The sequence below is a fragment of the Aspergillus lentulus genome, assembly GCF_001445615.1.
Source record: "Aspergillus lentulus DNA, contig: Alt08, strain: IFM 54703, whole genome shotgun sequence".
NCBI classification, from domain to species: domain Eukaryota; kingdom Fungi; phylum Ascomycota; class Eurotiomycetes; order Eurotiales; family Aspergillaceae; genus Aspergillus; species Aspergillus lentulus.
Window position 1 is genome coordinate 795,502 of NW_028322118.1, and position 27,206 is coordinate 822,707.

The 27,206-nt window shown below is 49.2% G+C and overlaps 9 protein-coding genes across 9 annotated transcripts; 4 read left to right on the forward strand and 5 right to left on the reverse strand.

The window, feature by feature from the left end:
* Positions 1 to 134: 134 nt before the first annotated feature.
* On the forward strand, positions 135 to 2,330 carry ALT_3526 (calcium-binding mitochondrial carrier protein; the record flags this gene model as incomplete). Its single annotated transcript, XM_033563713.1, has 8 exons — positions 135 to 264; positions 338 to 418; positions 512 to 719; positions 776 to 1,395; positions 1,443 to 1,504; positions 1,565 to 1,668; positions 1,719 to 1,751; positions 1,811 to 2,330. 8 exons carry the CDS (start codon positions 135 to 137, stop codon positions 2,328 to 2,330), a joined length of 1,758 nt encoding a protein of 585 aa, XP_033419604.1.
* A 588-nt stretch (positions 2,331 to 2,918) lies between these two features.
* ALT_3527 (glutathione S-transferase family protein) lies at positions 2,919 to 4,339 on the reverse strand (the record flags this gene model as incomplete). Its single annotated transcript, XM_033563712.1, has 5 exons — positions 2,919 to 3,494; positions 3,557 to 3,735; positions 3,795 to 3,881; positions 3,958 to 4,126; positions 4,196 to 4,339. The coding sequence occupies 5 exons, from the start codon at positions 4,337 to 4,339 to the stop codon at positions 2,919 to 2,921; spliced, it is 1,155 nt and encodes a 384-aa protein (XP_033419603.1).
* Positions 4,340 to 4,692: 353 nt separating this feature from the next.
* On the reverse strand, positions 4,693 to 7,945 carry ubaA (E1 ubiquitin-activating protein ubaA; the record flags this gene model as incomplete). The annotated part of the gene is made up of 4 exons (XM_033563711.2): positions 4,693 to 4,831; positions 4,888 to 7,669; positions 7,725 to 7,810; positions 7,866 to 7,945. 4 exons carry the CDS (start codon positions 7,943 to 7,945, stop codon positions 4,693 to 4,695), a joined length of 3,087 nt encoding a protein of 1,028 aa, XP_033419602.2.
* A 956-nt stretch (positions 7,946 to 8,901) lies between these two features.
* ALT_3529 (tubulin gamma complex associated family protein) lies at positions 8,902 to 11,301 on the forward strand (the record flags this gene model as incomplete). The annotated part of the gene is made up of 1 exon (XM_033563710.1): positions 8,902 to 11,301. The coding sequence occupies one exon, from the start codon at positions 8,902 to 8,904 to the stop codon at positions 11,299 to 11,301; it is 2,400 nt and encodes a 799-aa protein (XP_033419601.1).
* A 3,070-nt stretch (positions 11,302 to 14,371) lies between these two features.
* On the forward strand, positions 14,372 to 15,373 carry ALT_3530 (putative short chain dehydrogenase/oxidoreductase; the record flags this gene model as incomplete). Its single annotated transcript, XM_033563709.1, has 1 exon — positions 14,372 to 15,373. The coding sequence occupies one exon, from the start codon at positions 14,372 to 14,374 to the stop codon at positions 15,371 to 15,373; it is 1,002 nt and encodes a 333-aa protein (XP_033419600.1).
* A 257-nt stretch (positions 15,374 to 15,630) lies between these two features.
* ALT_3531 (uncharacterized protein) lies at positions 15,631 to 17,495 on the reverse strand (the record flags this gene model as incomplete). Its single annotated transcript, XM_033563708.1, has 4 exons — positions 15,631 to 16,237; positions 16,290 to 16,357; positions 16,415 to 17,070; positions 17,123 to 17,495. The coding sequence occupies 4 exons, from the start codon at positions 17,493 to 17,495 to the stop codon at positions 15,631 to 15,633; spliced, it is 1,704 nt and encodes a 567-aa protein (XP_033419599.1).
* A 461-nt stretch (positions 17,496 to 17,956) lies between these two features.
* ALT_3532 (uncharacterized protein) lies at positions 17,957 to 19,150 on the reverse strand (the record flags this gene model as incomplete). The annotated part of the gene is made up of 2 exons (XM_033563707.1): positions 17,957 to 18,669; positions 18,739 to 19,150. The coding sequence occupies 2 exons, from the start codon at positions 19,148 to 19,150 to the stop codon at positions 17,957 to 17,959; spliced, it is 1,125 nt and encodes a 374-aa protein (XP_033419598.1).
* A 697-nt stretch (positions 19,151 to 19,847) lies between these two features.
* ALT_3533 (GILT family protein) lies at positions 19,848 to 20,866 on the reverse strand (the record flags this gene model as incomplete). The annotated part of the gene is made up of 2 exons (XM_033563706.2): positions 19,848 to 20,352; positions 20,418 to 20,866. The coding sequence occupies 2 exons, from the start codon at positions 20,864 to 20,866 to the stop codon at positions 19,848 to 19,850; spliced, it is 954 nt and encodes a 317-aa protein (XP_033419597.2).
* A 3,746-nt stretch (positions 20,867 to 24,612) lies between these two features.
* ALT_3534 (hexokinase family protein) lies at positions 24,613 to 26,581 on the forward strand (the record flags this gene model as incomplete). Its single annotated transcript, XM_033563705.1, has 2 exons — positions 24,613 to 25,250; positions 25,342 to 26,581. The coding sequence occupies 2 exons, from the start codon at positions 24,613 to 24,615 to the stop codon at positions 26,579 to 26,581; spliced, it is 1,878 nt and encodes a 625-aa protein (XP_033419596.1).
* Between the last annotated feature and the right edge of the window lie 625 nt (positions 26,582 to 27,206).

Sequence of the window (27,206 nt, forward strand, 5' to 3'; positions counted from 1 at the left end):
CCACGGATTCGATGCACCAGTCATTGCGAAAATTTACGAACCCCTGCCCTCACAGGGAAAGCTCCGACCTTAAATTTCTGTGACCTCTCTGAAAATAATGACGGGTCCTCGGCTATAATCGATAAACATCGAACATGGCAATCGGCGAGTCCAAAGATGAACGTGACCAAAGAGTCGCAAAACTCTGGGAAAGCCTGGACGTCCAGAAAAAAGGTCAACTCGATATCAATGGCTTAAAGAAGGGGTTCAAGAGGATTGACCATCGTGAGCATACTCCCTGACCGGATCCCGTGCGCCTTGAGCAGCTGACTGACCTGGGCTATCGCAATTTTGATAGCTCTGAAAAATGCGGATGACATGATACGAAATATCCTGCAGACGGTCGACACCAACGGCGATGGATACATAGACTTCTCTGGTAAGATCATACGGACATTGTCAGGAGCTTCTTTTCTCTCCTGTTCCAAACTGGTTTAATGCCAGTTTTTTTTACCCGCCTAATGATGATTAGAATTTCGAGCCTTTGTCGACCATACTGAACACGGGCTATGTCGACTCTTCGAGAGCATCGATCGCAACAAAAATGGAGTGATAGACAAGAACGAACTGAGGGCTGCCTTTTCTCGTTCTGGGATCACATTGTCTAGCGCTAAACTAGACGCCTTCTTTGAGGATGTTGACTCAAACAAGGATGGTGTCATTTCATATCCAGAATGGAGGTAGGGCATGAAGTGTCAGATGAAGTTGCTAGTGATGGCTGACCGTTCAATCTCAGGGACTTCCTTCTATTTCTTCCCGCCCATTCGCCATCCAACCTGCACGCTGTTTTCTCATATTATACGGCCACGGGCAATCTAAACCCGGAAGGAGATGTCCACATCAATGATCTGCAGGGTTTAGGTACAGACCACTCGTTTCTTAAGCGTTATCTTTTGGCCATCAAAGACATCTTGTACAATATCTTCCCTGTGCACGCTTTGACAGCCTTGGTTCCATCAGCTTACGCCGAAGCCGGCGAGACGTTATTGTTGGGCACCGCATTAGAGCATGATTCTCTCCCTTTAGACGATGACTTCGAGTTGGAGTGGCTGCCCATTCCCAGGACTGTCGCCATGTGGATGTCCTTCCGATATTATGAACAGAAGTTGACCGAGAACACTCCTCAATTAGGTTATTTTCTTGCGGGCGGAATCGCAGGCGCCGTATCAAGAACAGCCACCGCGCCTTTAGATCGACTTAAAGTTTATCTTATCGCCCAGACTGGCGCGAAGAAAAGCGCTGCTCAGGTAGTGAAGGATGGTGCCCCATTGAAGGCGGCTGGCTGTGCTTCCAGGACACTTATCGGTGCGGTAAAGGAGTTATGGCGTGCTGGGGGGATACGGAGCTTGTTTGCCGGTATGTTAACTGCTTCTTGTGTCACGGAATCTACTGACAGCCAGAAGGAAACGGCTTGAATGTCGTTAAAGTTATGCCCGAATCAGCCATTAAATTTGGAGCCTATGAGGTATGACATGATTTTTCACCAAGGCGACTTATGGTCAGCAATTAATGATGTGATGAATAGTCCGCAAAACGTGCCTTCGCTCGTTTTGAAGGACATAACGATCCTAAACGACTCCAGCCTACGTCGCAGTTCCTGTCCGGTGGATTTGGTGGGATGGTGGCCCAGTATGTGACGCTATCTCCCCGCAAAACGGTGTTATCTAACAGTGATGTAGATGCTTCGTCTACCCTCTTGATACCCTCAAATTGTAAGTCCTGGTGGTCCGGTAAAAAACGTCCCATTTTAAAGCTTACTAACCCGTCTTAGCCGAATGCAATGTGACACCGTCGAGGGTGGCTTGAAAGGCAATCAACTCATCGCAGCTACTGCTCGGAAAGTGTGGAACAAAGCAGGCCTTTTGGGCTTTTTTCGTGGTTTGCCTCTAGGCCTCGTTGGCATGTTTCCTTACGCCGCCATCGATCTGTCAACCTTCGAATATTTGAAACGGGCTCTCCTTGCACGGCAAGCCCGGATTAGCCACTGCCATGAAGATGATGTTCCCCTCAACAACTTCACCACAGGAGCAATCGGTGCTCTGAGCGGCGGGTTCAGCGCTTCCGTTGTTTACCCACTGAATGTCCTTCGTACCAGACTACAGGCCCAAGGCACTGTACTCCACCCCACAACATACACCGGTATCGCTGATGTTGCGCGAAAAACACTCCAAACCGAAGGCCCCCGTGGCTTTTACAAAGGAATTACGCCAAATCTTCTCAAAGTAGCACCCGCCGTGTCGATCAGCTACGTTGTATATGAGAACTCCAAACGAATGCTTGGACTGAGATGACACCTCAGGCCACCGGTCCAAACAGTCGCTCTTCGCTTCTCGCTATCCCTTCTAATTTCTTCACTTTCAGAATATTTTGTCAAGATACCCATAAAGCCAAGTCGCCATAAGTGGCAAGCCCTTCCTCTCGGTTGGGATCCCCTTGGCTTGCCTTCTCCGTTTATCGGCTTTTGTCCCATCCAACCATTCGAACTCTCTTGTTTCTGAGCCTATATTTTGAGCATTGACCTCTCGATGCGACTCATGCGACTCATGGTCCACCGCTGATGGTCATTTGGGGACGGTTTTGCATAGCGACCACCCTTAGCATGGCGGGGCGTCGCATGGTAATGCATATGGTGGCGTTTGTCCATATTTGTTGCATTCTCTTTCTTCATTCTTGTATAACCAAGGATACCTGCGGGTCCTACTAGAAAATTCTGGAACTATGTATCTACATTTCACGCTCCACAGCGTCGGCTCTGACTCAGATAACAACAGAAATAGATCATCTGTCAAACAGACTTGAATTCTTCTATCCAATTTGGAGTATGCTATGGCATGTATTCCCATAAGATTGTCCATCAAATATAGTAGTCGATTCTTCACTTACTGTCGTGCAGCAACGGCTCTCACTTCATCGTCTTTGGGAAGAATATCTGGGACCGGCCCGACAGGAGTAATAGCAAACTGATTGATCTGCTTATGACTCTTCGTATAGTGTTTCTTAATGTGCTCAAAATCCGTCGTCTCCCGGAACGCTGGAACATCCCAGTAAAGGCGACGCACCCAGCGGTGAATGGCCGGGTACCCGGAGCGAATATCACGGATGTTGCACTTGAAGTGCTGCACATAGACGGGGTCAAAGCGGATGATAGTCGTGTAAAGTCGGATATCAATCTCGGTGATGGATGAGCCGAAGAAGTACGGGGAGTTGGCGTCCTTTGAAAGATGGGCTTCGATCCTGTCAAGCGAGGCGAAGAGAGTTGTCACAGCCTTCTCGTAGGCTTCTTGGGTCGTCGCGAAACCGGACTTGTAGACCCCGTTGTTGACGTCGTTGTAGGTCCAGTCGTTGGTGGCGTCGATCTCGCTTCGGAGAGCGGGAGGGTACAAGTCGACGTTCTTGTATTTTTCTGGAAGTAGATCATCGAATTCGTAGTAGAACATGCGAATGATCTCAGCGCTCTGTTCAAATGTTCAAATCAGTAAGAGTTCAGGCGACGGGGATAGAGTGGATATCAATGTACCTCATTGCTCACGATCCGTTGCGTCTTTTTATCGAATAGCACTGGGACGGTGAATCTTCCAGTATAATCGGGGTCATTGGAGAAGTATATGGCACGCAAATGCGTGAAATCATGATGCAACGGGTCTGGGGTGACATTCTCTCCTGCAACCTCTTCGTCGGCTTTTGCAAAGCGCCAGCCTTTCCAGCAGACGATATTAGCTTCGTTCTTTAGCGGCTTCGAACCTGAAACTCCATACCATTTTCGCCCAAATGCCAGTGGACTGATGTAAACGAGATGATATCCTCAAGACCCTTGAGCTTCCGTGTGATCAATGTCCGGTGTGCTGCGTTATGAGGAGCCGTGTTAGCCGTCGTGTCTTGAGCTTGAGCAATCGGAGGGGTCTTCAAGAGAAAGCGCACCCCAAGGACAGGCATATGAGACATAAAGATGATAGCGATCTTTCTCCGGAGGAAATTGAGCGCCAGGCTCCCTGGAGATGAAGTTGCGGAAAACCGATTGCTGCCGCTTAAATTCGCCGGACTTGTCTTTGGGGTCCACCCAGTCGGTAATTTTGCCTGTACTGCCTGTCTATTTGGCAAGGAGAATATGTCAATCAAGAGCCCTTTGAGACATGTGGCATGGCATTCGAGAGCTTACGGCCATGTTGCGGATTGGAAAGAGAGGTTGTCTGAGGATACTGGAGCTTCCGTACGTTGCGGGGGAACTGCGAAACCCGGTAGTTGTTATGGACCTCAGGATATGCCGCGAGACCAGTTGGGTTCGAGGGAGCGCAGCAAGCATGAGATATTACCGAAGTTCTCAGTGTGAACAAAGAGAGGAAATGGCTCCTTTAATAGATAATGGGTTGCTACAATCTTGATGGACCACCGAAATGTGGTGCGGGGGACAATGACGTTTTTGCTTACTGAGTGCTTACGGATGGATCGCATAAAGTCTGACAAAGCCTCACTGATAGAACTGCTTCTAGCGCACCCTCATTTCTATCATTACTGCTATGTAGAGCCAGAATTATCACTCATTTGATGATGACAACAAATCGCGTATTTTTGTTTCTAAACCGGTGACAGAGTGCTGTAAATCAGACTTCTAACATAGGTCGTGCTCGCATATTGGTTTCTGCGCTGGAATTCCATCTACTTCTGAAGTTTCACCATAACGTAGGGAATTTCAACATCCTCCTCATTTTGATCCTCTGCAGTCACCTCAAAAATGATGTTCTTCTGGTGATCCGGGATAGGCTTCTTGCTAATATGCTCCACGAGCTTGCTCATGCTAGGCAAATAATGTTAGTCGATTTTCGAGAGCGATGTGTAAAGGGCGATACATACTTCATAGGAAGTCGGTCTTTGAGCTTAGATGGGGCGTAAAAACTGGCATACAGCAGACTGACGCCGGAGCTGACCATGCTAATCTCCAAGCCCAGGTCGGAGAAATGCTTGAGGAAGTCTTGTAGAGGAATGTCATCGAGTTCGAAACGGTCCCAAAGTCGATCAATAGTCACCTCACCTTGCTTGCCCATATACTTGCCCTTTGGACTGGCTATGGGCTCACTGAAGCCAAAGAACGGGAGAGCGAGGTTCACGAAGCCGTTCTTGTATTGCTCAATATCATCCTTGCCATCGATGATCTTGTACAGCTCCAGAGCAACCAAGCCTGTCACCAATGCGGTAGTTGTGGCAATGGCCGGAATGATCTTACCGGCAATGAACTTGGTTTTGTGGCGGTCGGCCTGGGGAATATCATAGTTGTCCGCGCGGAGGTTGCTAGCGGCGGTGATGAAGTCGATGTGGTGGTTTGTATCGTCATCCTTCTCAAATTCAACGGGGTTCAAGCGGAATCCGGAGAGGGATTCGGGAGAAGGCAGAGACTCAACGAGGCGCTGAATCTCTTGACCATCATCAAGGGACGAAGACTGCTGAGCATTCGGGTCGGGCTCATTCTCATCGGCCTGAATCTTGACACCAGAACTTGGTGTAAATTCAGGAATGATCATGTTGTCCACAACCTTTCTGTAGTACTCTTTGTCTACCCCGGGGTTCTTGATTCCGTAGTTAAAGGCGTGGAGATTTGCGCCGGCAACGACAAAGGCTAGGTGAGTTGGGTTCGAGCTATCGAACTTGAGGGGGGTTGGGGCTCGCTTCGGCCCAGACCAGAAAGGTTGACCGGAAGAGGTCTTGGAGTCCCGGGGGAAGTTGTAGAGAAGTTGTTGAATTGCATTGTTGTACTGAGCCTCAAACTGCTGGCGAGCCCAGACAATGCAATCATCAAAGGAAGCTGGCTTGTTGGTTACCAAAAAGTCCCGGAGGTGCTCCAAAGTTTGCTTCTCATTTCCAGCCTGCTTGAGCGTCTGCTCAATGTAATTCGGCTGGGACAGATACATGTTCACAGCCTCAGGGGGCCCGACAAAGAAGGTCTGGAAGAGATCCCGTGCCCAGGCAATTGTGTGTTCAATTCTGTTGGGGAAGCTCTTCAATGTGCACATCGGGAACGACTTTTCTGGGGGATCCTGAGAGCTCGAGTAGGATTCGGTGATATGGGGCAGAATGACCTGAGTGTTGCCTTTCGTACCAAGGGTACCGCTTTCAAGGAGAGGTTTGCGGAAGAAAACACAGCGACGATCAACATAAGTTCTTGCGTCAACGTTATCCAGGGCGTTGGTCACGCCATCCAGAGCTTCCCAAAATTCTTCGTTGAAAATGTGTTCGGTGTCGGGTCCTACTCGGTCTCGAAGTGTCACGATTTTACCGTTCAGGTCGGGGTTCATCGCCTGTGCCGCAGCAGAAGCGCATTCACTCTTGAGCTTCCCAACGTCTTTAGAGCGGAACAGGAATTGTCTGTTGAGGTTGCTTCTTTCGATCTGATCCATGTCGGTGACGAAGATCTTGCCCTTGGGACCAGTTCCAAGACCCATCATGGCCCAGTTCTTCAAAGTCTCGCACCCAATAGCTCCCGCACCAACAAGGAACTGAGTGAGATTGGCGATCTTGTCTTGAAATTCCTTGCCGAAGACAGCAATTTGCCCGTCGTAGCGAGTGCCAAGTGGCTTACAGCTCTCTTCGGAACGGGTGACAGATGTCGGCAGCGACTCCAAGGAGTCGAGGTAGAGCCATTGATGAATGGGATTGAACTTTCCGGAGACGGCCTTCAGAACTTCCTGAGCTGCAACACCTCCAAAGAAAGCGGCCAAGGGGTTGAGATCTCCGCGAGCCTGGTAGCTCAGCTCTCTAATAATTTTCTCGTCCAATTCCACCTTCTCTTCTTGGCTTGATGCGAGTTCATTCGCAATCTTAATCACTTCCTGGGCATCACTATCATTGTGAGGCCGAGGGAATTGACCATCATGAGCCTCGGCGAATTTGTGGAGTGCTTGAACTCCGATGTGTAGCTGCTGTGGCCGGTCGAACTTGGCAAAGTCAGAGACCATGAGCTCAGGCTTCTTGAGCTGTTCGCTGAATGGCTCGAAGTCAACGAACTTAGGCATCTTAACCTGCGTGAAGATACCACCGCCTTGATACGTGCCTAGGCCCGAGACGTCCCCAATTGAGAATGTATAAGGACCCTTGACAGTGATCTTCCGTGGGTCGCAATTGTTCAGCCCTTCCATACCCTTGACTTCAGTGAATGTTACGTAATCCCCGTCTTCGAGGCCATGGCGAGTCTCGTCTAATGCAGAAACCAAGCCATCTTCGTCAATGTCGGCAACGATACCGCTGACTGGCTCTTCACCCGTAGCATCTCCAACGGTGAAGTTCTTCCCAAAATCATTGAAGATGTATCCAAACAGGCCAAATGTGTCGGTGATGGTGATATAGATGCCGTTCTTGTGGCAGAAGTCAGCAATAGCAAGCTGTTCCTTCAGAGGGGTCGTAGTGAGAACCACTGCCTGATACTGTTTCAGTTGCTCGAGATTATCCACCAAGTTGCTACCCTTATGAACAGTAACAGGCACGTACGAGTTCAGCTCTGCGACCCTCGGAGCTGTTACCTCGGCCCTTGGTTTCCCAACATCTTGTGGTTGAAGGAAGAACTGTGAGGATAGGTCGGAGATAGCGACTGGGGCAGGATCGTATAGCGTGAGGGACTTCACACCGGCAAGGGCAATGTTCTTGGCTGAAAGAGGCCGTCAGTCGTTGACCGTACTTCTCGAACCAGTTATTGTACTCACCGATCTCCACACCAAGGCCCTTCAGACCAACAACAAGAACATTCGAAGAGCCCATACGCTTCATAGCCTCATGGCCGAGGACGTACCTATAAACCAATAAATATTAGAGGATTCCATTAAGGCGGAATGGGATCAACATACAGCTGACGACTGTACAGAGACTCATCGATCTCTCCCTGTTTGATCTTCTCCACCGTTTCCTGGGGGTTATCAAGCTGCATATTGGAGTCCTAGAGACATAAATACTCAGTACTCTCTCCGTGCTGTACAAGATCAGATCGTTGATGAGATAGCATACCGTCATGATTTTCTTCTCAGGCGGAGTTGCTGCTTGGTCGCAGGACGCTCTACGCTTTGCCAGCTTCGCAGCGTCACGAACAGGTAGTTCTGAAGGAATTGTGAAGGATTTAAGGTGAAAGTCTTGCCTTCGAGCAAGACTTTCTAGCAGTATTAAGTCGTGTCTATCACTCCTGGTGCAGACTAAAGAAATGCGGGAGCGCTTAGAACGTCGCTCAAGGTGGTAAGTACAGCTAGAAGGAACCGTGCAAGGCTTTCAGTCGAAGTCAAAAATGCGTCGTCTTGGAAATTCTGGACCAGTAAAGGTAGATGATGGATTTACAAAGCAGAGAATCGTGGATTACCCAAGCAGAGAGGCAAGAAGGATGTCTCTCTGAGTTGGCGACGTAAGAGGGACAAGCTGTTGATGGCTGACTCAGCAGCTTCATGATCTGTGATTGGCCATAGCCCCGCGAGGAGGACCTAGGATAAGGAAGCATTGCCGGTGGAACCTCTGAAGAAGAGGCAAGATAGCTAGAGTGATGACAGCTGCGAGGGTGGATTCAGGCTGCCGTAAGTTCATGATGCGTATACTGGATGATTGACGCAACCCAGCGGTGCTCACACTCACTTGTTGAGTGACATTGATCGGGCTCCTCCACAATCTCCGCGGTCACATCAGTCTCCGACGACGCGTCGTGAAACTCAAGTTTCAGGACACCCACTTGACCTTACTTTTGTTTTTATGTGTCGCTACGAGCTTCTGGGCCGAGGACTACTGTATTGGCAGCGTCGAAAGTCCAAAGCGGATAGAAAGCCATCATCAAGGTCGGTCATACATGTAGGCACAACGCTCTTTAGGCCACTTCCTCTAACCTTAAGATAGTGGACTCCAGGCAGAATGCTCCACGAGATCCTACTCTCACTGTCAGGCCAACCGTCCCCTCTCTTCGCTTTCAGTTCAGAAGAAGATGTCGTCTCTGAGAATGCTTTTCCATTGTCCCCTCCGGAGAAAGCCCTCCTCACATCGCTCGCCCATTTGAGTAGACTCCATGCCAGACTTCGAGAACACACGTCTCTGATATCATCTTCACATCCTTCGATCATCTGCCGTGCTGTTTCCTCAGCTATAAACGCACATCATTTAGGAGGTTTTCAGAGGAAGATCTTGGAAGTCGAGAAGGCAATTTTGGCCGAGGATAGTGCATATGTTGGCGGGTATGGCATCGTACCATTGTCAACCATCGTCGGGGAGTTTTCGCCTTGGACGAGACGATTAGATTGGCTTTGGGAGATTGCCCGCTTCGTTCTTCCCGAAAACAGGACGAGTAGTGCATATGGTTGTACAGGCTCCGCCCTGATTGATTACCTTCGAACAGAATCCCAAACGGGCTATCTCGACCTCGAAGAAATCGCGTTGCACCTGATCACCGTGGCCGAATCTGCGTGGATGAGGCAGCTATCGACGTGGCTACTGTATGGAAATCTCCCGGTCTTTGGGAAGGATGACTTTTTCATTCAGGAGGATAATTCGAGCCGAATGGATGATTCGTCCTCCGTTGCAAACTTTGTGATGCAGACAAGCCTGCTCCCAAAGTTTGTTTCATTGCACACGGCGTCATCAATTTTATTTATCGGGAAGACTTTAAATCATATCACGGCTAAGCGGAAAGGTGCCACAACGGGATCGTCTGGTTCTGCGGCACCGCCAGTCACTCTTCAGGGAGAGCATATTGCGCACCTCGCCTCGTTGGGATCCCCAATATCAGCTTCAAAACTATCCAACGCGGTAGATTCTATCCGCTTGTCTTTGTCACAAAGTGTACTTTCGAAGCTACTGCCGTTACCCAAGATCCTCGAGATTCTTTCTGTGCTGCATGATTTTCTTCTACTGGGGCGCGGTGAATTCGCTACTGCGCTTGTGTCTCATGCTGATGCCAGATTGATCGAGCGACATCGAAGACCTGAGCTCCTCGCTGGCCGGGTCAGAGCGCAAACGGAGCTTGAAGGGCTTGTCGTCAAAGACGGGGATGTAATACATGCTCTGGCACACACTTGGGCCGAGCTTTATTCTCTACAAAATGAGGAAGACCCTGTGGATGAGTCTCTTGATCTTGCCCGAGACCTTGTTCGCTTATCCGTCATTGACAGTAGGAGTGGGCATACGGTTGCACCGCTCTCAGACGAAATTGGAAGTGAAATAGTAGCGGAGATCTCGGACGTCTCATTTGAGGACCTGCTTTTTCCAACGCGAACTTCTCTCTCGGTAGAAGTACGTGCGCCCCTTGACCTATTTCTATCGACGTCCGATATCGCTGTTTACTCAAGGATTCATTCATATCTTTTGGGCATTCGACGTGCGCAAATACGAATTAATGATCTCTGGAAGCACTCTTTTCTCCGAAAAAGTTATCCTTCTCCATGGGGCCCACCACGAAGCAACACTCCCTTTGGACAGAGTAAGCTTAAGCTGGGAAGGCAGAGAGACAATATCCGACTTAGTCAAATGAGACCAGTATGGGCAACGAGTAGTGCTGCGCTCTTCGTCTTATCAGAGATTGGTAGTTTTTTCCAGGGTGAAGTTGTCAATGGCTGCTGGCAGCACTTTCGTGAGTGGATTCAAGGTGGACTGGCCACTGCCACGTTTTCGACGAGCTCTCGACCTGGAACATCTGCTTCTCTGAAGAGCAGGTATAGCGACAGTCCAACTGAAGGCAGAGTGGATATCGATCGCTCAAGTCAGGCTGCGCCGCAACGACTTGATCCCGAAACTCTGACAGTCGCTCATCGTCGCTATCTTTTTTCGCTTGTTCAGTCACTGTTCTTGACAGATAAACCATTCACCGAGGCCCTCCGATCCCTGCTTAGCTTGATTGACCATTTTATCGCACTTATTATTCGCCTGGAAGGTGTCCAGAAGAATATGGACTTGGAAACGGACGAAGGTGTGGTAGACGCCTTGGCCGACTATCCCAGGGAGGAGATAGAATTATTGAAAGCATTAAGGACTGCGCGGACGGCGGTCGAAGGGGGAATCAGGGACGTCGTCGCTCGCCTGCGAGACATTGATGACAGTCGATCGGGAGAGGGACGAAAGATGTTTGACCTTGTAAAGCATGCCCGCGCTACTCCGCTCGCTGACAGACAGAATGGCAGCGGCGTGAACGCTCAATTCTGCCATTACTTGCCGCGAAAAACAGCTGGGGTTGATCAACTTCTCATGAAGCTGGACTTTGGGCATGCTAATGGAAGCCTCGGACCTACAGTCCCTGTGGTAGGCGACTTCCTTGAGATGGAGTAGCCGCACACTAGTCCTTTCTTTCTACTCTGAGCTGACCGCTCGTTTGCACCACTGGCGCTTGGGCTTTTCTGCAGAGTATACTGATCCTTATTCGCCCTGTCATTCCTCGACTGTGGCCCTTTATAGAGGTATAGGAGCGAATTTTGCTATGAATGTATGAGGAAGACGGCCAGTCATGTGTGCTTTACTATGCCCATAGAGCGCCTCGAATCGCTATAGCTCTGATATGAATCTAATTTGCTCGGCATGATGGACTTCACCCCGGCTAGGTCATGAATCAATAATACCTGCTTACTGGCGATTGTAGATGACGTTTTGGTGCAGATCTTCCATTCTACAGAAGCTGCAGCTCTGTCTTGTCTATCATCACTCATCACCAATCTGTCAGGTCTTATCGACTTTCAGGCGAATCATATTTTCTCCCTCTGACGTCGTTCCGAGACATCTCGACGACGACCGACGATCAAATTAAAGCACTTTTGAGACTGGTCCAAGTCAGACCCAAGTGAATCCGTATCTCAATCTGTTCCATGTCAAGTCAACGGGATTACAGCAGGAACAGCTACACGCAAGCACCAACCAACAACGCAAGGAAACCTCAAAAGACGCAAACGAGACTATGACAAGAGAAAGCGAGACAGAAGTTTTCTAGCCGTCGACACTGCTAGACCAGACAGATCTCTTCAAACATTCACTGAACCGTCCAGAAATGCTCGGCAAGGTGGCGCAGACCGACTCGAGCTCCCTAAATGGAGAAGATGTGTCAATTATGATGCGCATTCTGTACCACGAGGCCGAGGGTCAACTTTAATGCAAGATTCCGAGCATCTCGGCAATCCTGGTCTGTACAGTAGCGCATAACGCTTGGGTAAATATATATATGTCCCACTGAGCAATTTGACTTGCGTAACAAGATGGCCAGGTATTTTTACCGGCATTTCCCCGCTGTCTGGACTTATCTGGGTACCTTAGATGACGAGTTCTTCTGTCTACAGAACTGCACGGAGATATCCGCTAGTCATCTTCACTATGTGCATAGTCATTTTGAACCCTGCATTCCTTCATTGTCAAGGTAGAAGCATAAGTGGAAGGTAGAACCCTTCAATATCAACAGGACTTCAGGGCGGCCTCTGGCCTACCCGCTGCTCTCACCCGATTCGAAGGCTCCACCTCAATTGCAATGACGCTATCCCACTACTTTGTAAGAATGAGAAGACTTGCAGCTGAAGGATCCAAGGACCGAAGGATTGAAGGACTGGTCTACAAACGAATATCAATATCAATAACTTGGCGCTATGCCGTCTATATATGAATCGCAGCTGAGCTGTATAAATGCTATTACCTATCACTGAACTTGGTTAACTGGTTCAAAACATCTGCTTTCTTACAAGTCTTAAGTAGTGATTTTTGACTCTTCAATAACAAGATGAAACTGACTCCGACTGTTATCCTTTTGTCTCTATTGGCAGTTGCCCTTGGCGACTATGTATGACACTCTAACCCTACCCTATTATCCCTACACTACTTCTATGTGGAAAAATACTAGCTAATGAACTCATGACTTATAGAGTTGTACTAGAGGACGGGTAAATGTGCCTAGTGATACTGGAACTTGTGTTGGAAGGGGTGGTGATTTTGGAGCTTATCCTTGCACCGCGGTAATTTTCCCTTCTATATTAGGCTATTAAGTTGGCTATGCTTCTTCTCTGAGAAAGCTTTATGAAAAGTGTTTGTTGGTGAATAGGAGTATATATAATGCTAACTAATGAATAGAGTCGTTGCTCTGCGTCGGGCACTCCATGATTCGTCGACCTAGATAGAAGTACTGCCAGCTGTACATAGGTGCTTAGCAGGAGCGCTTTGGCTATTCTTATGGATTGCAGGATTGGAGGACTGTATTATCACAGACGGAATACATGACTTGGTCAACAGTGTTCATCAGAACATTACCCAGTATTCTAGAATAAGCACAACGTTCTCTTCTTACCTGAAACCCAAATCCGTGTTCATCTGTTTTCGGAAGACAAAGGGAGTACAGCAATGGGAGTTGCCCGAGAAGACTTGAGCGTCAAGATGTAGTGATGCTGCTCCTCACTAGTTGTCTTATTACCATTGTCTAGACCCCTCTTTCCTTGTACGATGCTGCCTTACCAAGTCATCAGTTCTTATCTTAGTTTCTCCGCTTTCGCGGTAAGAACTTAAAAAGGGTCCGAGAGATTCTTAGGTGGTACTGCTACTCCAGAAATGCTCCACCTCGGCGATTTCTGGGGCCCAAAAAAGGTCTGGAGTTCAATTCGCAATACTCTACGTCACCACCGAGCAATGAGTCGAATTATCGCAGAAACAAGGCAACTCTTCGGGTCTGGTCTATAACATCTATTGATCTCTTATGATTTCAGTTTGAATTGCATGGAGTTTATGGTTATCCCCAAGCGACAATTTCGCAGGACTTGATAGTTGATCTGTATAAAGAGGTATACAGGAATCAAACTAATAGTAATATCTCCAGGCCCCAGCATCACGGACTCCCAGTTTTGGACATCCCGTGCAGCTAAAGTGGGCCATTCCAGGAAGAAACATAAGCAGTCTCCATCCCTTCGATCTACTGATCATGTCTCTTACCGTCTTCGGCAATCAAGTAACTCCAAATGAAAAAAAGTCACGATCCTGGCCTGAGTCAGTTGCCGCAATAACTATCGCGAGCTCTATCTCTTGGTGCTTGTCGTGCGTTTCCAGGGTCATTGTACCCTGGTTGTTCCCGGGCGATCCTGTGTCTGGGTCATATTGTATCATCGTGAAAGCAACTCTGGAATTTCTAGACTCCATCAGGGCCATCACGAGGCCATCCTCTTTTTTTACCCCTTTGCCTTGCTTCGCCTGTATCGAGGTGATATCATGCCTCTGTCTCAAGGGTATAAACTTAAGAACTCTTCTAGTATACACCTTGGGTCATGTAGAATCTTGAAGTGTGCAATTGTATGCTGCCTGTCGTTTGACATTTTCCTGGTCAACTGTTTCTTATCTCTGCGCCTTGTTCTTTGATCAATCTAATAGAAGACTTGACCAAGACATGTCTTTCACTCTGACGCGGTCGCTGACCGCATTGCGGTCACGGCTACCCTGCACTTCGCTTCAACCATTCCTACGATCAACATATTCCACCACGACAAATGAGCAACACATCCAGAGAAAGCTTCCCCGGGTGGGACCGCATCGATTCAAAGAGTTTGATCTTGCAGACCGCGTCTACGCCGTCACCGGTGGCGGCCGAGGCCTGGGGCTGGCCATGGCCGAAGCGCTGATGGAAGCCGGAGCCAAAGGTACAGATAATCCTCACTTTGGGAACAGACACCATACACCTGAGCACTCCGTTAACCTCTCTCAAAAATCAGTATACTGCCTAGACCGCCTCGAGAAACCACACCCCGAATTCGAAACCGCAAAAGGCCAAGCCGAAAAGGAATACGGCGGCGCTTTGGAATACCGACGCATCGACGTGCGCAACGAACCCGAGGTCAACGACGTCTTCGCCGAAATCGCCTCCCGCGATAAGCGGCTGGACGGCCTCATCGCCGCCGCAGGCATCAACCACCTGCAGAGCGCCCTGGAACATTCCCAGTCGGCCCTGAACGAAGTCATGCAGATCAACTACAACGGCGTCTTCAACTCCGCGACCGCAGCCGCGCGCCAGATGTTCAAGTACCAGAGGAAAGGGTCCATCCTGCTCGTTGCAAGCATGAGCGGGCTCATCGCCAACAAGGGCATGACCTCGCCCGTGTACAACTCGTCCAAGGCGGCTGTGATCCAGCTCGCGCGGTCCCTGGCGATGGAGTGGGGAAGGCAGGGGATCCGGGTTAATAGTCTCTGCCCGGGACACGTCCTCACGCCGATGGTCGAGCAGGTGTTTGAGCAGAATCCGGCGGCCAAAGCTATCTGGGAGGCGGAGAATATGCTCGGTCGGCTCGCGTGCCCGGAGGAGTTCAGGGGCGCGGCGCTCTTCGCGCTCAGTGATGCCAGTAGCTTTATGACAGGCAGCACGATGATCATTGATGGTGGTCATACTGCGTGGTGAGCTCGGCGATCTTAATCACTGCTGGTTTTAGAAGTAAGCGACTTCTGATTCCTTCCTGTAAGTTCATATGCCTCGGGCAATCGGTTCACTGGGACGAAAGTACATGATTCTGGTCCTTTTCTGTACTATAAGCGACTTCCTTTCTGTTAAGGTTCTTAGCAAACATAATAATAGTGTAATATTTAATCTGGACTAAATACATACCATGACTTCATGTAACCCAACTTGTAGATGCAGCAGCAAACACGAAGCTCGCCTCATAAAATATTCACAAATCTCTCTTCAACACTATGATTGAACTGATTCCCGTCCATAAGGACCTGTCGCGTTTCCATCTCAACATCAGCGCCTCCTTTCCGATCCGCTACACGATCCCCCCTCTGCAGCATAACCCTCAGCACGAACGCAAGGACAGCAACCACAACCATGAAGAAAGAGCATGTTGCCATCCCACGCACATACCACGGCCCCTCACTGCGCGGGTACAGTCTCGTCCCGAGTAACGGCCCACACTGCCCAATGAGGTTGAGGATTGCCATGCTGGCTCCTTTGCCTTCCTTCGCCGGGCGGTTGTCCATCGTCCAGGTGATGATGAGGGTGATGGCAGAGAAGAAGCCTGACGTGGCGGGGTAGACGCAGGCGTAACGGATGAAGGTCTGTAGGCCTGTTGATAAGTGCGTGTGGTAGTAGCCTGTAGCCGCGATTGCGAGGTAGGCGAACGAGGATATCAGCGCGTGGGCGATGAGGTAGGGGCTTCGGGTTCTGTGACGGTCGGATAGGTAGGCGGTTGCCAGGACTACCACGAAGGCAATGAGGTAAGGAGGTGCGCAGAGGGCTTGCGCGGAGAGGGAGGAGTAGCCCATGCTGTGAAAGTGTGAGTGTATTGACCAACCGGGTTGCTGATGCCAGGGCTTACTCTTCTATGATGGTGGGCAGGAACACAGGCATGGAGCTGAAAGCGACATTGCAGCTGAAGAACATGAACTATAGCAGGTGCACGTCAGTTCAGCCCAAGGCGGGAGAGATATAGCTTCCACGAACAGCTGTCACATAAGATTTGGGATCCGCCAGCGCCTTGACAACTTCCCTCCAATTGAACTTCCTGGAATCCGGCCCATGATAGTCGGACCTGGTCTCCCCCAGCCGCAGCTTGGCTACCAATCTCTCTCTAGGCTCAAGAAAACGAGCGCTCTCAGGTGAGTCAGGGATCAGTATCCACGCAAAGACCGCAACAAGCACACTGGGGAATCCTTCGACCAGGAAGAGCGTCCGCCACGGTGCAATGGGGCCATTGCTGCTGACCTTGACAATCAGCCATGCGAGACTACTCGCGAATGAAGTCGCCAAGGGAGCCGCTGAGATAAACAGTCCGTTTCGTAAAGCGAGTTCTTCCCGCTTGTAGAACAGGGAGAGATAGAACGGCACGCCAGGGCCAAATGCCGCTTCCGTGATGCCTAGAAAGGCTCGCAGAAACACGAGGGTGCTGAATGAAGTAGCCAGTGACTGAAAGGATGCAACGAGACCCCATCCGCATACACACAGGGAGATGTAGATGTGCGGAGGAACGATCCGGTACATAAGGGTCATCCACTCAAAGAGGATATATGTGATGTAGAAAGCTGTCAAAAGCCATTCATACTGTGAAGATGAAAGACGCAAATCATCCATGAGTCCAGCAATCTTTGCATTTCCAATATCTGCAAGCAGTCAGCTATTTGATGTACTGTTCCGAAACAGTGAATAACTCACTAGAACGATCCAGGAACGAGAGCAGGTAGAGAAGGGCCAAGAATGGAACCAGCTTGCGGTCAAACTTCTTCACGACTTGCATTTCTTCCGCTGCCGTGTACTTTGTACCGACTACGGCCCTTTTGGGCTTCGCTTCCTGGTCGTCATACGAATCGTAGCCTTCATCTTGGCCCTCATCGTCGGAAATGTAGTCCGCTTCTGCGCGAAAGTCCGTTTGCAATCTCAACGACCCAGATGGTGGCCGTTTGAAACTCGAAGATGCATTTTCATTGTCGGATGCTCCGGAATCTGGCGTATACTGCGCGCTAACCGGTGTCCCTGTGCTGGAGCCATAGGATGCTGCCTCGGTCGGCTGCAGATGATAGGAGGCCATCTACGGAGTAATCAATGTATGAATTGTCCGTATTTTCTGGCTCAAGGATCCATTTTCTTTCCAGAGGGAATCTCAGCAGCCAAGCAGAGATATCCGAGAAATGTGATGCACCAAATCTAGCACTTATCGTAATATCATCTGACATTGGAGGTCTAAATCTGGTGGGATTAAGTACAGGGGTAGACAGGCACAAGACGGTGCACGTGGCACACACCAGGAGAGATGATTTGCGCCAAGGACAGATGCTGCACGGCTAAGATCCACCAGCATCCTCTATCAAATTATCGGGGCACCGGAGCTCATCACAGAGCTGTGGACGAAGATGGCCAGCCTTTGATTCACGTCGTGTCTCGGAAATTGGTCATTGATAGTGGCCTGAGAATAATCCGGTCTTCACACTGCGACTCAATAGTCAACATTCAAACGTCGGTGCGACGGAAGATTGGTTGACGAACCGTGAGTTAAGAAGAGGCATCACCTTCAGGAACCAAGTGACTCCACCGCCGAGGTCTGTAAGAGTCGATCAGGAATCGTGAACGCTTCTTCGGGCGCAAGAATTTGGGGGCCGGGGGAGGCTTCTCATCGAAATGGCGCCCTCGACCACCTGTAAGAGCAGTAGCTTTATCTCTCATGATGACAAACCACTTTTCAAGGTCCGGAATGGCCTCATGGTCCTTCATATTGTTGGCACGGAGGTATGTCAGAGCATTTTCGGCTGAGTCTCGCACAAATCGAACAGTGTTTAGATCGCTTGCTGTCTCCTTTCGTCTTCTGTTGATGTGGTCATCTCTGGCTTTGAAGAAGACATCAAGAAGCCGCTCCACTCGACTCTGGACGCTCTCGTCGTCCCTCTTTCTTTTCAGGGAAGCTTTCGTATCTGCTTTGCCGGGATTGTAGTTCTTCATCGGCTCTTTGCCGGCCGTGCGGGCTCTTTCATTCCGCCCGTTCTCGCGATCATGTTTCCGGGTATCCGCTTTATCGGGGACAACATTTTTTCCTTCAGGCTTTGCTTCGCGAAAGACTTCGGACAAACCTTTGGTATCTTCTGAGTGAAGGCCAGACTCCTTTGTCGGCTCGCTGCTGCTGGTGGTAATGGCAGGGACTTGTCCATCCACCTTCAGGGTAGGCTCTTCAGAATTGGGCGACTCTGCGTGGAGAAATGTCAATGAGGGCGCTGAAATCACCAAACACGCAAGTCAGTATGATTGAATAAAGCACTAGATAATAATCACTGTGGACAAACCTTTGGTCAAAGCCCGATGCAGCCCAAGACGCTTAGTGGCCACATTCAGACTGTGCGAAGTGTTGGCAATAGGCACAATCCCCAGATACTCAGTCAGGTAGAGCTCAAGGACGCTCAGTTCCGCAGGCTCGTCTCCATTTTTTGACAGCGTCAACAGAGCTTTATCGTAGATGGTGACCTGACCATCATTAAAGTCCTGAGAGCGGCATCTGGCCAGTGAAACCTGAAGTCGGACAGCACTGACTAGGAGATCGGATTTCTCAGTGCTTCTGAGGATATCGCGGAGGACGGGACTGGGACATTTGATCTTGAAGTATTTGTGCACGAGCTCATCGACCTTCTTTTGCAGGTTAATTCCCCTACGGCGGCTGCTCTTAGGGGACGAGTTTTCTGGTATCCAGGATGAAGCCATTGTGTTTAGAGATGCTCTTAGGGAAGGTTGGTTGGTGAGTCTAGAGGAGCAGTGAGTACATGACTGATTGAAAGTAACGAATAATTAGATGAAGACCAGCTCCATGAAACAGAATGAGTGCGGTGTTGAGGTCGTAGCTCAGGTGGGAGATGAAAGGATAAATTTCGTGGCCGTGGAAAAGTGTGAAAGATAACTTCACAGACAAGATGTGTTTCTCACAGTTCACACATGGCTAGTGGGAGAAAGCAGATGCTATTGACTTGGATTGAAGAATGAGACGATGCCCTGGGACCCATCCATCTAGAACGTGCCCGTCAAGACCTTACACAACAGAAGTCTTTGGAGGCAGACCACTGTCAATGGGGGCACTTTCCTAAAAAGGATTATCAGGAACCTTTGGTCAAATCAACATCTCTCTAGCTCATATTGCTCACTCAAGGTATTGACTGCATTGATAGTGTACCTATTGCCTGACAGCTTTCAATCAATAAGCCCCGTGAAGAGTCAATAGGGAATGTGAAAGCATCATTTCAAAAATATAATCTCATTTCGTAAAGAGAGCAGCACAGAATAATTAATAGGTATCCTAGAAGTAACAATAGCATCATGAGATTAGTACGAACTGCGATCTGTCATGATGAACCCTGAGGCAAAGTATCAAGTCAATTCCAACATTAGATCATTCGCAAGCCAATGCTTAATTCCGCTCTTTCCAAGTCCTCTCGATCTCCTCAACAAGCACCGAAACCTGACTACCTCTTCCTCCTTGGGCACAGTCTTTCCACACGCCGTCGTCACGAACACACCACACATGCTCATCTAGCCGGACGGTACAGCTAGTTCTGACACCAAGCGCCTCGCTGTACAGGGCACTCTTGCGGAGCAGCGCGATACCGCTAAGGGGATCCTTGTCCCCTCCGTCATGGCCAGGGTCATCGTCCTGCTGGCTGGCACACTCGTTCAGAGCATCAAAATCAATGCCATGTTCCAGGGCGCATTGCTCGACGAATGAGCGCTCCGGGATCTTCTCATAGGAACTGATCAGGCAGTTGGCGAAGCCCAGGGAGCGGATCGTTGGGGTGCGAAGCATGCTTTGTCCCTCCGGTGGGAAAGGGAGATTCGCAGCACAGAGGATGAGCATGTCGCCTATGCATTCAGCAGGACCATGTTTGCATACTACATCGGTAGATTTGTTGGATACACTGTAGTTTGCTTAGCCTGCGGACCAGTTGCGTCTTCCGGGCAGGAAGGTCTTGCACTAGCTTACCTTGCAATGAATGACAATCCAAAGTCTACTTTGTCACTGATCTGCTCCATGGCAGGGACTACCAATTTTTTCAGACAATCACGGGCGTCTGGGCATTTGCTCATGACGTGAGCTTCAAGCAGAACTTTGTTGTCGACCGCTGATGCCTCAGGCTTGTGCTCCATCAGCGGCGCCACATCACCGCTCGTGAGGGGCGAAGCAGAGAAGCCATCATCCAGCCTTTTCGACGAAGGATGACATGAATGCAAGAAGAATTTAGGGATAGGTGTAGGGAACCAGCTGAGAACACTAAAAAGGACGAATCCAAGCGATATGACTATTAAAGAACGTCGCAGGAAATGTGATGCTGGCCGGTCGCGGCGGGAATGGCTGGAGGCAGCCTCAGCAGATTCGATCGCGCCAAGATCATGGAGACCTTCCTTCTCATCCTGAAACTGTACCTTCTCCATAACTATCCGTACTTCACCGACCCTTATCAACAGGTATGTTATAATTGATGCGGGGAAGAGGTTAGATTCGGAGGCTGTGGGGGAAGCAGGGTCATTGATGGGTTAGTTAATCGATCGATGTGACTGTGGAGGCCCGTAGAGAGCGTCACTTGAGGACGGGAGCACAGAGTTGTGGACTTGTGAGCACAATCAGCGCCTAAAGCTAATTAGCGGCGTTGCAAGGTGACCATTACCACATTCATTATTATTAGGCCAACCGCTAACTACCAACTCCTGTACGCATATCTCATGGATCAAGACTGCAAGCCTCAACCTTTTTGTTCGTGGATTTCGTGGATCCTTCGATCTTCAACTATCTTATTTCTTGGCAATTGCAGGGGCAACCATCAACATCATCTTGGAATACTCGAATAAGCTACAAACCAGATGCCACAACTATCAATGGGCATCAAATGCTTGACTGACACATACCCCTGTTCGCGGTCATATCTTGAGATTGCAACGTTGTATCTGTTTAGATTAAAGCATACCTTAATATTCCTAACAAGGCCCTGGACTCAAGTGTTACGTCGCCTGCTCCAGGGCACCCAACACCTCATGCAATAAAAATAGTGACATTATCTGCAGATCCATCGTCTCATGTCAAGTTCGGCCGAAATAGTGCCGAAAACAGGCCATGGATGGGCTCATCAAAGCAACCAAGAGGCAGGAGTCATCCATTTCATAAAAGCGTCATGCAACACTGACGGCTGCCTCTAGTAAAAAAAAGACATTTTCGCTTATCGACTTCATCAGGTAGCACAAGGTAGATACAGAAGTTAAGAAGCCCAGCTGTCATGCTTGCTGACACAAGCAGTATTATTGATCAATAAATAGTAATTAGATACTCATTGAGAGACGGTCCCATAAGCGAAGATATATCTCGAGATCGTTGGAGACTTGGAGCTATCGGCATCGTTTGACGCCCTATAGGCAGCTAGATCCTTGGCTTGAGCCCACATATACGAGCATTCGGCTAAATCCTCCCTGCTCATTCCAGCAACCAGTCACGGATCCAGTATAATAAACCTTCGGTGCTACGCCTGGCATCTTAATAGGGCATTCAAATGAAATCATCTATTCTGAGATCAGCACCACATCAGAAACAGCTTCCCAATCCGAGGTCACCACATCAAGGGGCATGTCGGAAGATGTCTAGCCAGGCTTGTTCTCTGCTATGTTCGTAGTCTAATATTAGTACGCTCAGATATTGACTAGGACATATCGGAATGGCCGAAACCCAGATTACCATCCTTGCAAAAGTCGAGACTCATGGAGAACAATAATTCCTTTTAGCTTGCATTGGTTAAGCCGAAGCCCGAGGCATTTCCGAATGGCTCCAGTACCACTCTGCTGGCTTCAGCGCTCAGACGTTTTGCAGTTCCTTTAGACGTCAAATATTGTCGCTACCGCTCAACACAGCACATCTGCACTTTTCGTAATCATGCCTTTTATGACTAGCAAGGCGCGACATCATTGACCATACTGAACAGAAGGTAGATAAGCTGAGAAAGTCGCCTGTGGTGAGCAGCTTCAGTGGGGACTGTATCAGAATGGCTCATGATGGTATTCAATAATAGTGAGCTGCTCATCCCAAATCTTGAAGTATGCAGCGAGATATGCGCATCCTGTCGCAGATGTCACCGGACTGTTGGCCCAACTCCGTCGGCTCGAGGACACCAACGTCACTCCGATCTCGGAGTCTGGGCAGGGTCTAGCTTAGACACCAAGAAGCGTGGTACGTAGTCTATGCGGGCGTGAACATCGCTACTGCCAACTGGTACGTACCTAATGTGATCACTGTTATTGCTATCGACCGGAACGAGGACTCTCAAATCGCAAGCCGACTATCGCATGTTCACTGAGAGAGCCAGTCGATTTGGTTTAGGGCAAAGAGTAAAAAGAACCGATCGGGAGTCGTCAGTTGTCACTCAGGATTAGCATGTTTCATCAGGGACCTAAATCATAGCGCCATTGTGATCCACATATAGAAGCTTTGGGTACCCTGGCGAATCGGGGTGCTCAGTCTTTGAGATTCGAAGATAGAGAGACTCGATTCCTAGTCTCAATGCGGTCTTACAGCATTGGATGAAAAAAAATTTGGAGACTGGTCGCAGTGGACTTAATTCTTGATACTAGTACAGAGTACTACTGGTAGTAAGTCTGCATAATTGTAAGGAGACCCACCGCTTACTACCACATGGCTTCTTTGGGCTGATATAGATAATCCGTGCTCGTGTCCCGCAGCCAGTCTCAAGTGAGCAGTAGCTCGACTGCTCCGTAAATATCTAGTATTGCCGGCGATTTAAAGTTTTATATTCCTTTTTCTTTTCGTCTCGTGCTTTATTGGCTTTCAACCGTCGCTTAAATGGAGAAACAGAACGATGTGCCGAACCAGTGGGACGACACTCAAGGAGGCCAGTGCTCCGGGGTCGTGAAGGCGAGAATAATGCTCTGTCCAGAGTTGAATGCCTTATGAAAGTCTGGCGATAGTACAAATTATCATAGGGGGAAGATGGAGGAGTTGTGAATAGGTACTATCAAGTGGTGAGGCATCAACATGAGGAAGATGACTGGAGGGCGGAGAACTGGTAAGGAAGGAAACATCAACAATCAATCAAACAATCAACAATATGCTAAACGATGAAGAGAGTATATTTACCACTAAAGTGAGTTAATCTAACCAGTGCCGGAGAATATCCGAGTCATCCACGGTTGTCGTCAACCACAAACGATGTCTCAGGCCGTCATTGCTCGGATTGATTCAGCAGGGTCACATCGTCTCGTGCCGAAGGTCGCATTTGCTCCATCTGCAGCGGCTTTGGAAGCAAGTGAAGCTACTACGTACTACTCCTCTCCTAAGATCTTCCATCATTCCCACTCTTATTTCCCTCCACCCCTCCCTCCAGCAGCACCTCACCGTTGAATAATTACCTTTCCTTTCCTTTCCTTTCCTCTCCCGCGTTGTGGAGAATAATGGCTTCGTATCCACTGGCTGGTCCTGTTTAGACCCTTTTCTTACTCCCTCTAGCTAGTCTGTCTATACTTAATAGCCCTCTCTTTCCCCATCGCATAGTCCCTTTTCGACATAACCAGCTTCTGCCCCAACTGTGAAGAATCAGTGTTGATCACGTCCACATCTAAGGTATTACTGAAGATAGGTAATTTATTTTCCCCGTCCTTGTTTGTGCCAACAGTTTCCTTTTTTTGCGCGCAATGACTATCCTGCTCTGTGGCCACTGCCCTTGCCATTATTCCTGCGGTTCCCGCAGATCCTTGCTGTCATTGGCACTTCAGGATGTTCTTCGGATTTAGGCAGTTCTCGCAACTTGTGGCTCACTGGTTCCCATATTAGAGATATAAATCTTGCTCGTCAACGTACTCCCTTGATCCTTCGCCCTCGCACCGGAGCCTCCCCTTCTCCGCAATAACAGCTTCGAAGGACCCGTTCAGATCCATGCGCCTTGACGGTCAAGCCCTCAATCCTGTTTCCAGCTCAAGCTCCTCATTTGATCGACCTGTGGCAATCCAAGGGAGCGGAATCAACAAGACCCGTCCCTGCCATTGAGACATGCGCGCTCTGTGCATGACATAAACTTGAATACATACATTCGCATCCCATGAGTCTCCTCGAATGATCGTTTCGGATTTCATGCATTCCACTTGATCGGGTCATTTCGCATTCTCACACACCCAGGAGATTTACAATGGCACCGATGAACGTGATGGAGGCGGAGAACAGCAGGAATGAGGAACATGATATACATGAAGACGCAATCGACGTCGAAGAGGATGAGGAAGAAAATGTGTCCGAGCTTGATCCTTCACAGAAGGAGTACCTAGAGTACCAACGTAGGCTTGATGATTTCCTGTCGCCTTTGGTTCTTGACGAAGCAGTCCTCTACAGACTTGCGCGTCGCTTCTCGAGCACATACCACCACCTAGCATTACACTCAGACCAGCAATTTCTGCCCACTCCCGTCACTAGACTGCCCACGGGCCTTGAGACCGGTCGTTATCTGGCTATTGATGTTGGAGGAAGCAATCTGCGAGTCGCATTCATTGAACTGTTGGGGGAAGCGGCCGACTCTGATATCCGTTCAACAGACGCATCGGAAAGATCAAGGGATACCCTTCGAAAGGCACAGAGACAACGAGTCAAACGGACACTAGAGAAAGCATGGCCCATACAGGAACATTTGAAGATGGATAAGGCGGAGGATCTCTTCGCATGGATTGGGGACTGTATCGCGGAAGTGGTCGCCGAGAGCTTGACATCGGACGCCACGAAGGGCAACATTCCCCAAGAATTAGACATGGGAATTACGTTCAGTTTTCCTATCATGTGAGTATCATTGCCATGAAAAGTCGTGGCCTGTTATTATTTTCTCTCGGGCGACTTTGGTGCAATTCATTTGACTGACAAAGTCATACAGGCAAGAGTCGCTCGCGGAAGCTACGCTGATGCCGATGGGCAAAGGGTTCGCTATCACCTCAGATCTCAATCTTCGTAACATCCTGCTTCATGGTTACGAGAAGCACACCAGACGTCCTGACGAGGACGAGCCCTCGAGCAAGCGCCGAAAACTCTTTGCACTACCTAAACTGAAGATCGCCGCTATCACAAATGATGCGGTCGCTACGCTTGCATCTCTAGCTTACTCCGTCAAGTCCCTGCCCAACAGTCGTGTCGCAATGGGTATCATTGTAGGCACAGGCTGCAACGCCACTATTCCCATGAAGCTTGAGAGTCTACATGAATCTAAAGCGGAACATGTCAAGTCAAAGAACCCGGACGCAAAAGAAACAATTGTCAACACTGAATGGACCATTTCGGGCGCCGCCCCCCCTTTGAAAGAGCTCAATATCATAACCAAGTGGGACGAAGAGCTAGACAAAGCATGCGCACGTCCTGGGTTTCAGCCATTCGAGTACATGACCGGTGGCCGGTACATCGGAGAACTCATTCGACTGATACTCTTTGACTACCTTACAAACATTGTTGGACTGAAGAAGAAACAGCTTCCCGCAACGCTCGTCCAGGAATATGCCCTGACCACATCGTACGTCTCAGACAAAGTCGCTCGCCCACAACGTGACGAAGATCTCGCTGCGGAATTGAACCAATCGTTACCTCCACCCGAGAGTAGCGAATGGTGCTGGGATGCTTTGACTGCGGGCGCTTTTCGGAAGATCGCTCGAGTTGTACAGAGTCGATCTGCTGGGTTAATAGCTGCGGCAGTGGTTGGATTACTCGCCTGCGCACAAGAGATCGAGTTGAAGGTGGATAGCAATGAGAACTCACCGCAAAGTTCAACTGCCGCATCGCCTCAGCGCAACGGTAGCGCTAAACTGCAGGCAATTTTGAACGAAACTACATCCTCGTCCTTGGAGGGCGGCGCTGTTAGGAATGGTCAAAGGCCGATTGTTCCAGTTCTACTGCCTACACAGACACCTGCAGATTGGCAATCAGGCCCTGAAGAGCTTGTTGTTGCTTACACTGGCGGGATAATCCAACACTATCCCAATTTCAAGGAGACGTGTCAGCAATACATTGATCGACTGATTATGAGAACGGGTCCCCAGAAGAGCGGTAAATCAGTATTTCTGCGAGAAGCTTCAGATGGAGGAGTCATCGGTGCTGGCGTGCTTGCTGGAATGGTGAACAACGGTTAGAAATGCCTGGTTCTCCAGTGAACGTTCAAAATGAAATTTTAACGAGAGATTATGATTATCATGCGGTCTAAATCTATTCTCGAACTGGTGCTATCTGCAGGAGCCTCGGTTATCTCTGCTTTCCGAGATAGAGGGATTTTCGTGTTTCTTTTCTGTCCTCTGTTCAACAGGTCTTAGAGTGAATTATTTGCTCCATCCTTTTGAAGCTGAGTAATTGGGCTTTTTGAATTTTCATTCCCAGCTTTGAATGCCGGTCTCCAGAGGTCTGTATTATGATCGTTTCTGTATGCACAGTTCTATTCTTAGTAATCAACTTCAAAGACGGCTCGTCCTCGATCTTCTCAAACCAGCTCCGCAGGATGTCCGGGTTTGCTGGGGCGATCCTCCTCCATCATCCATCCAGACGTGATACCGAGTCTGAGGACATGGTCACTGTGGATAGTTTTCGCGAGACCGGGATAACGCAATCGCAACATTGTCGTGTCAAGATCAGATTATCTCTGACGATACATAAGCCGATATGGAGTAACTGCAAGCGAAGGGAAGGCCCGGTGGCGTATGACTGCAATCCATCTCAGTCCAAACAACTGGCGGATACGCCGCAAAGCATATTTCACTCACAACA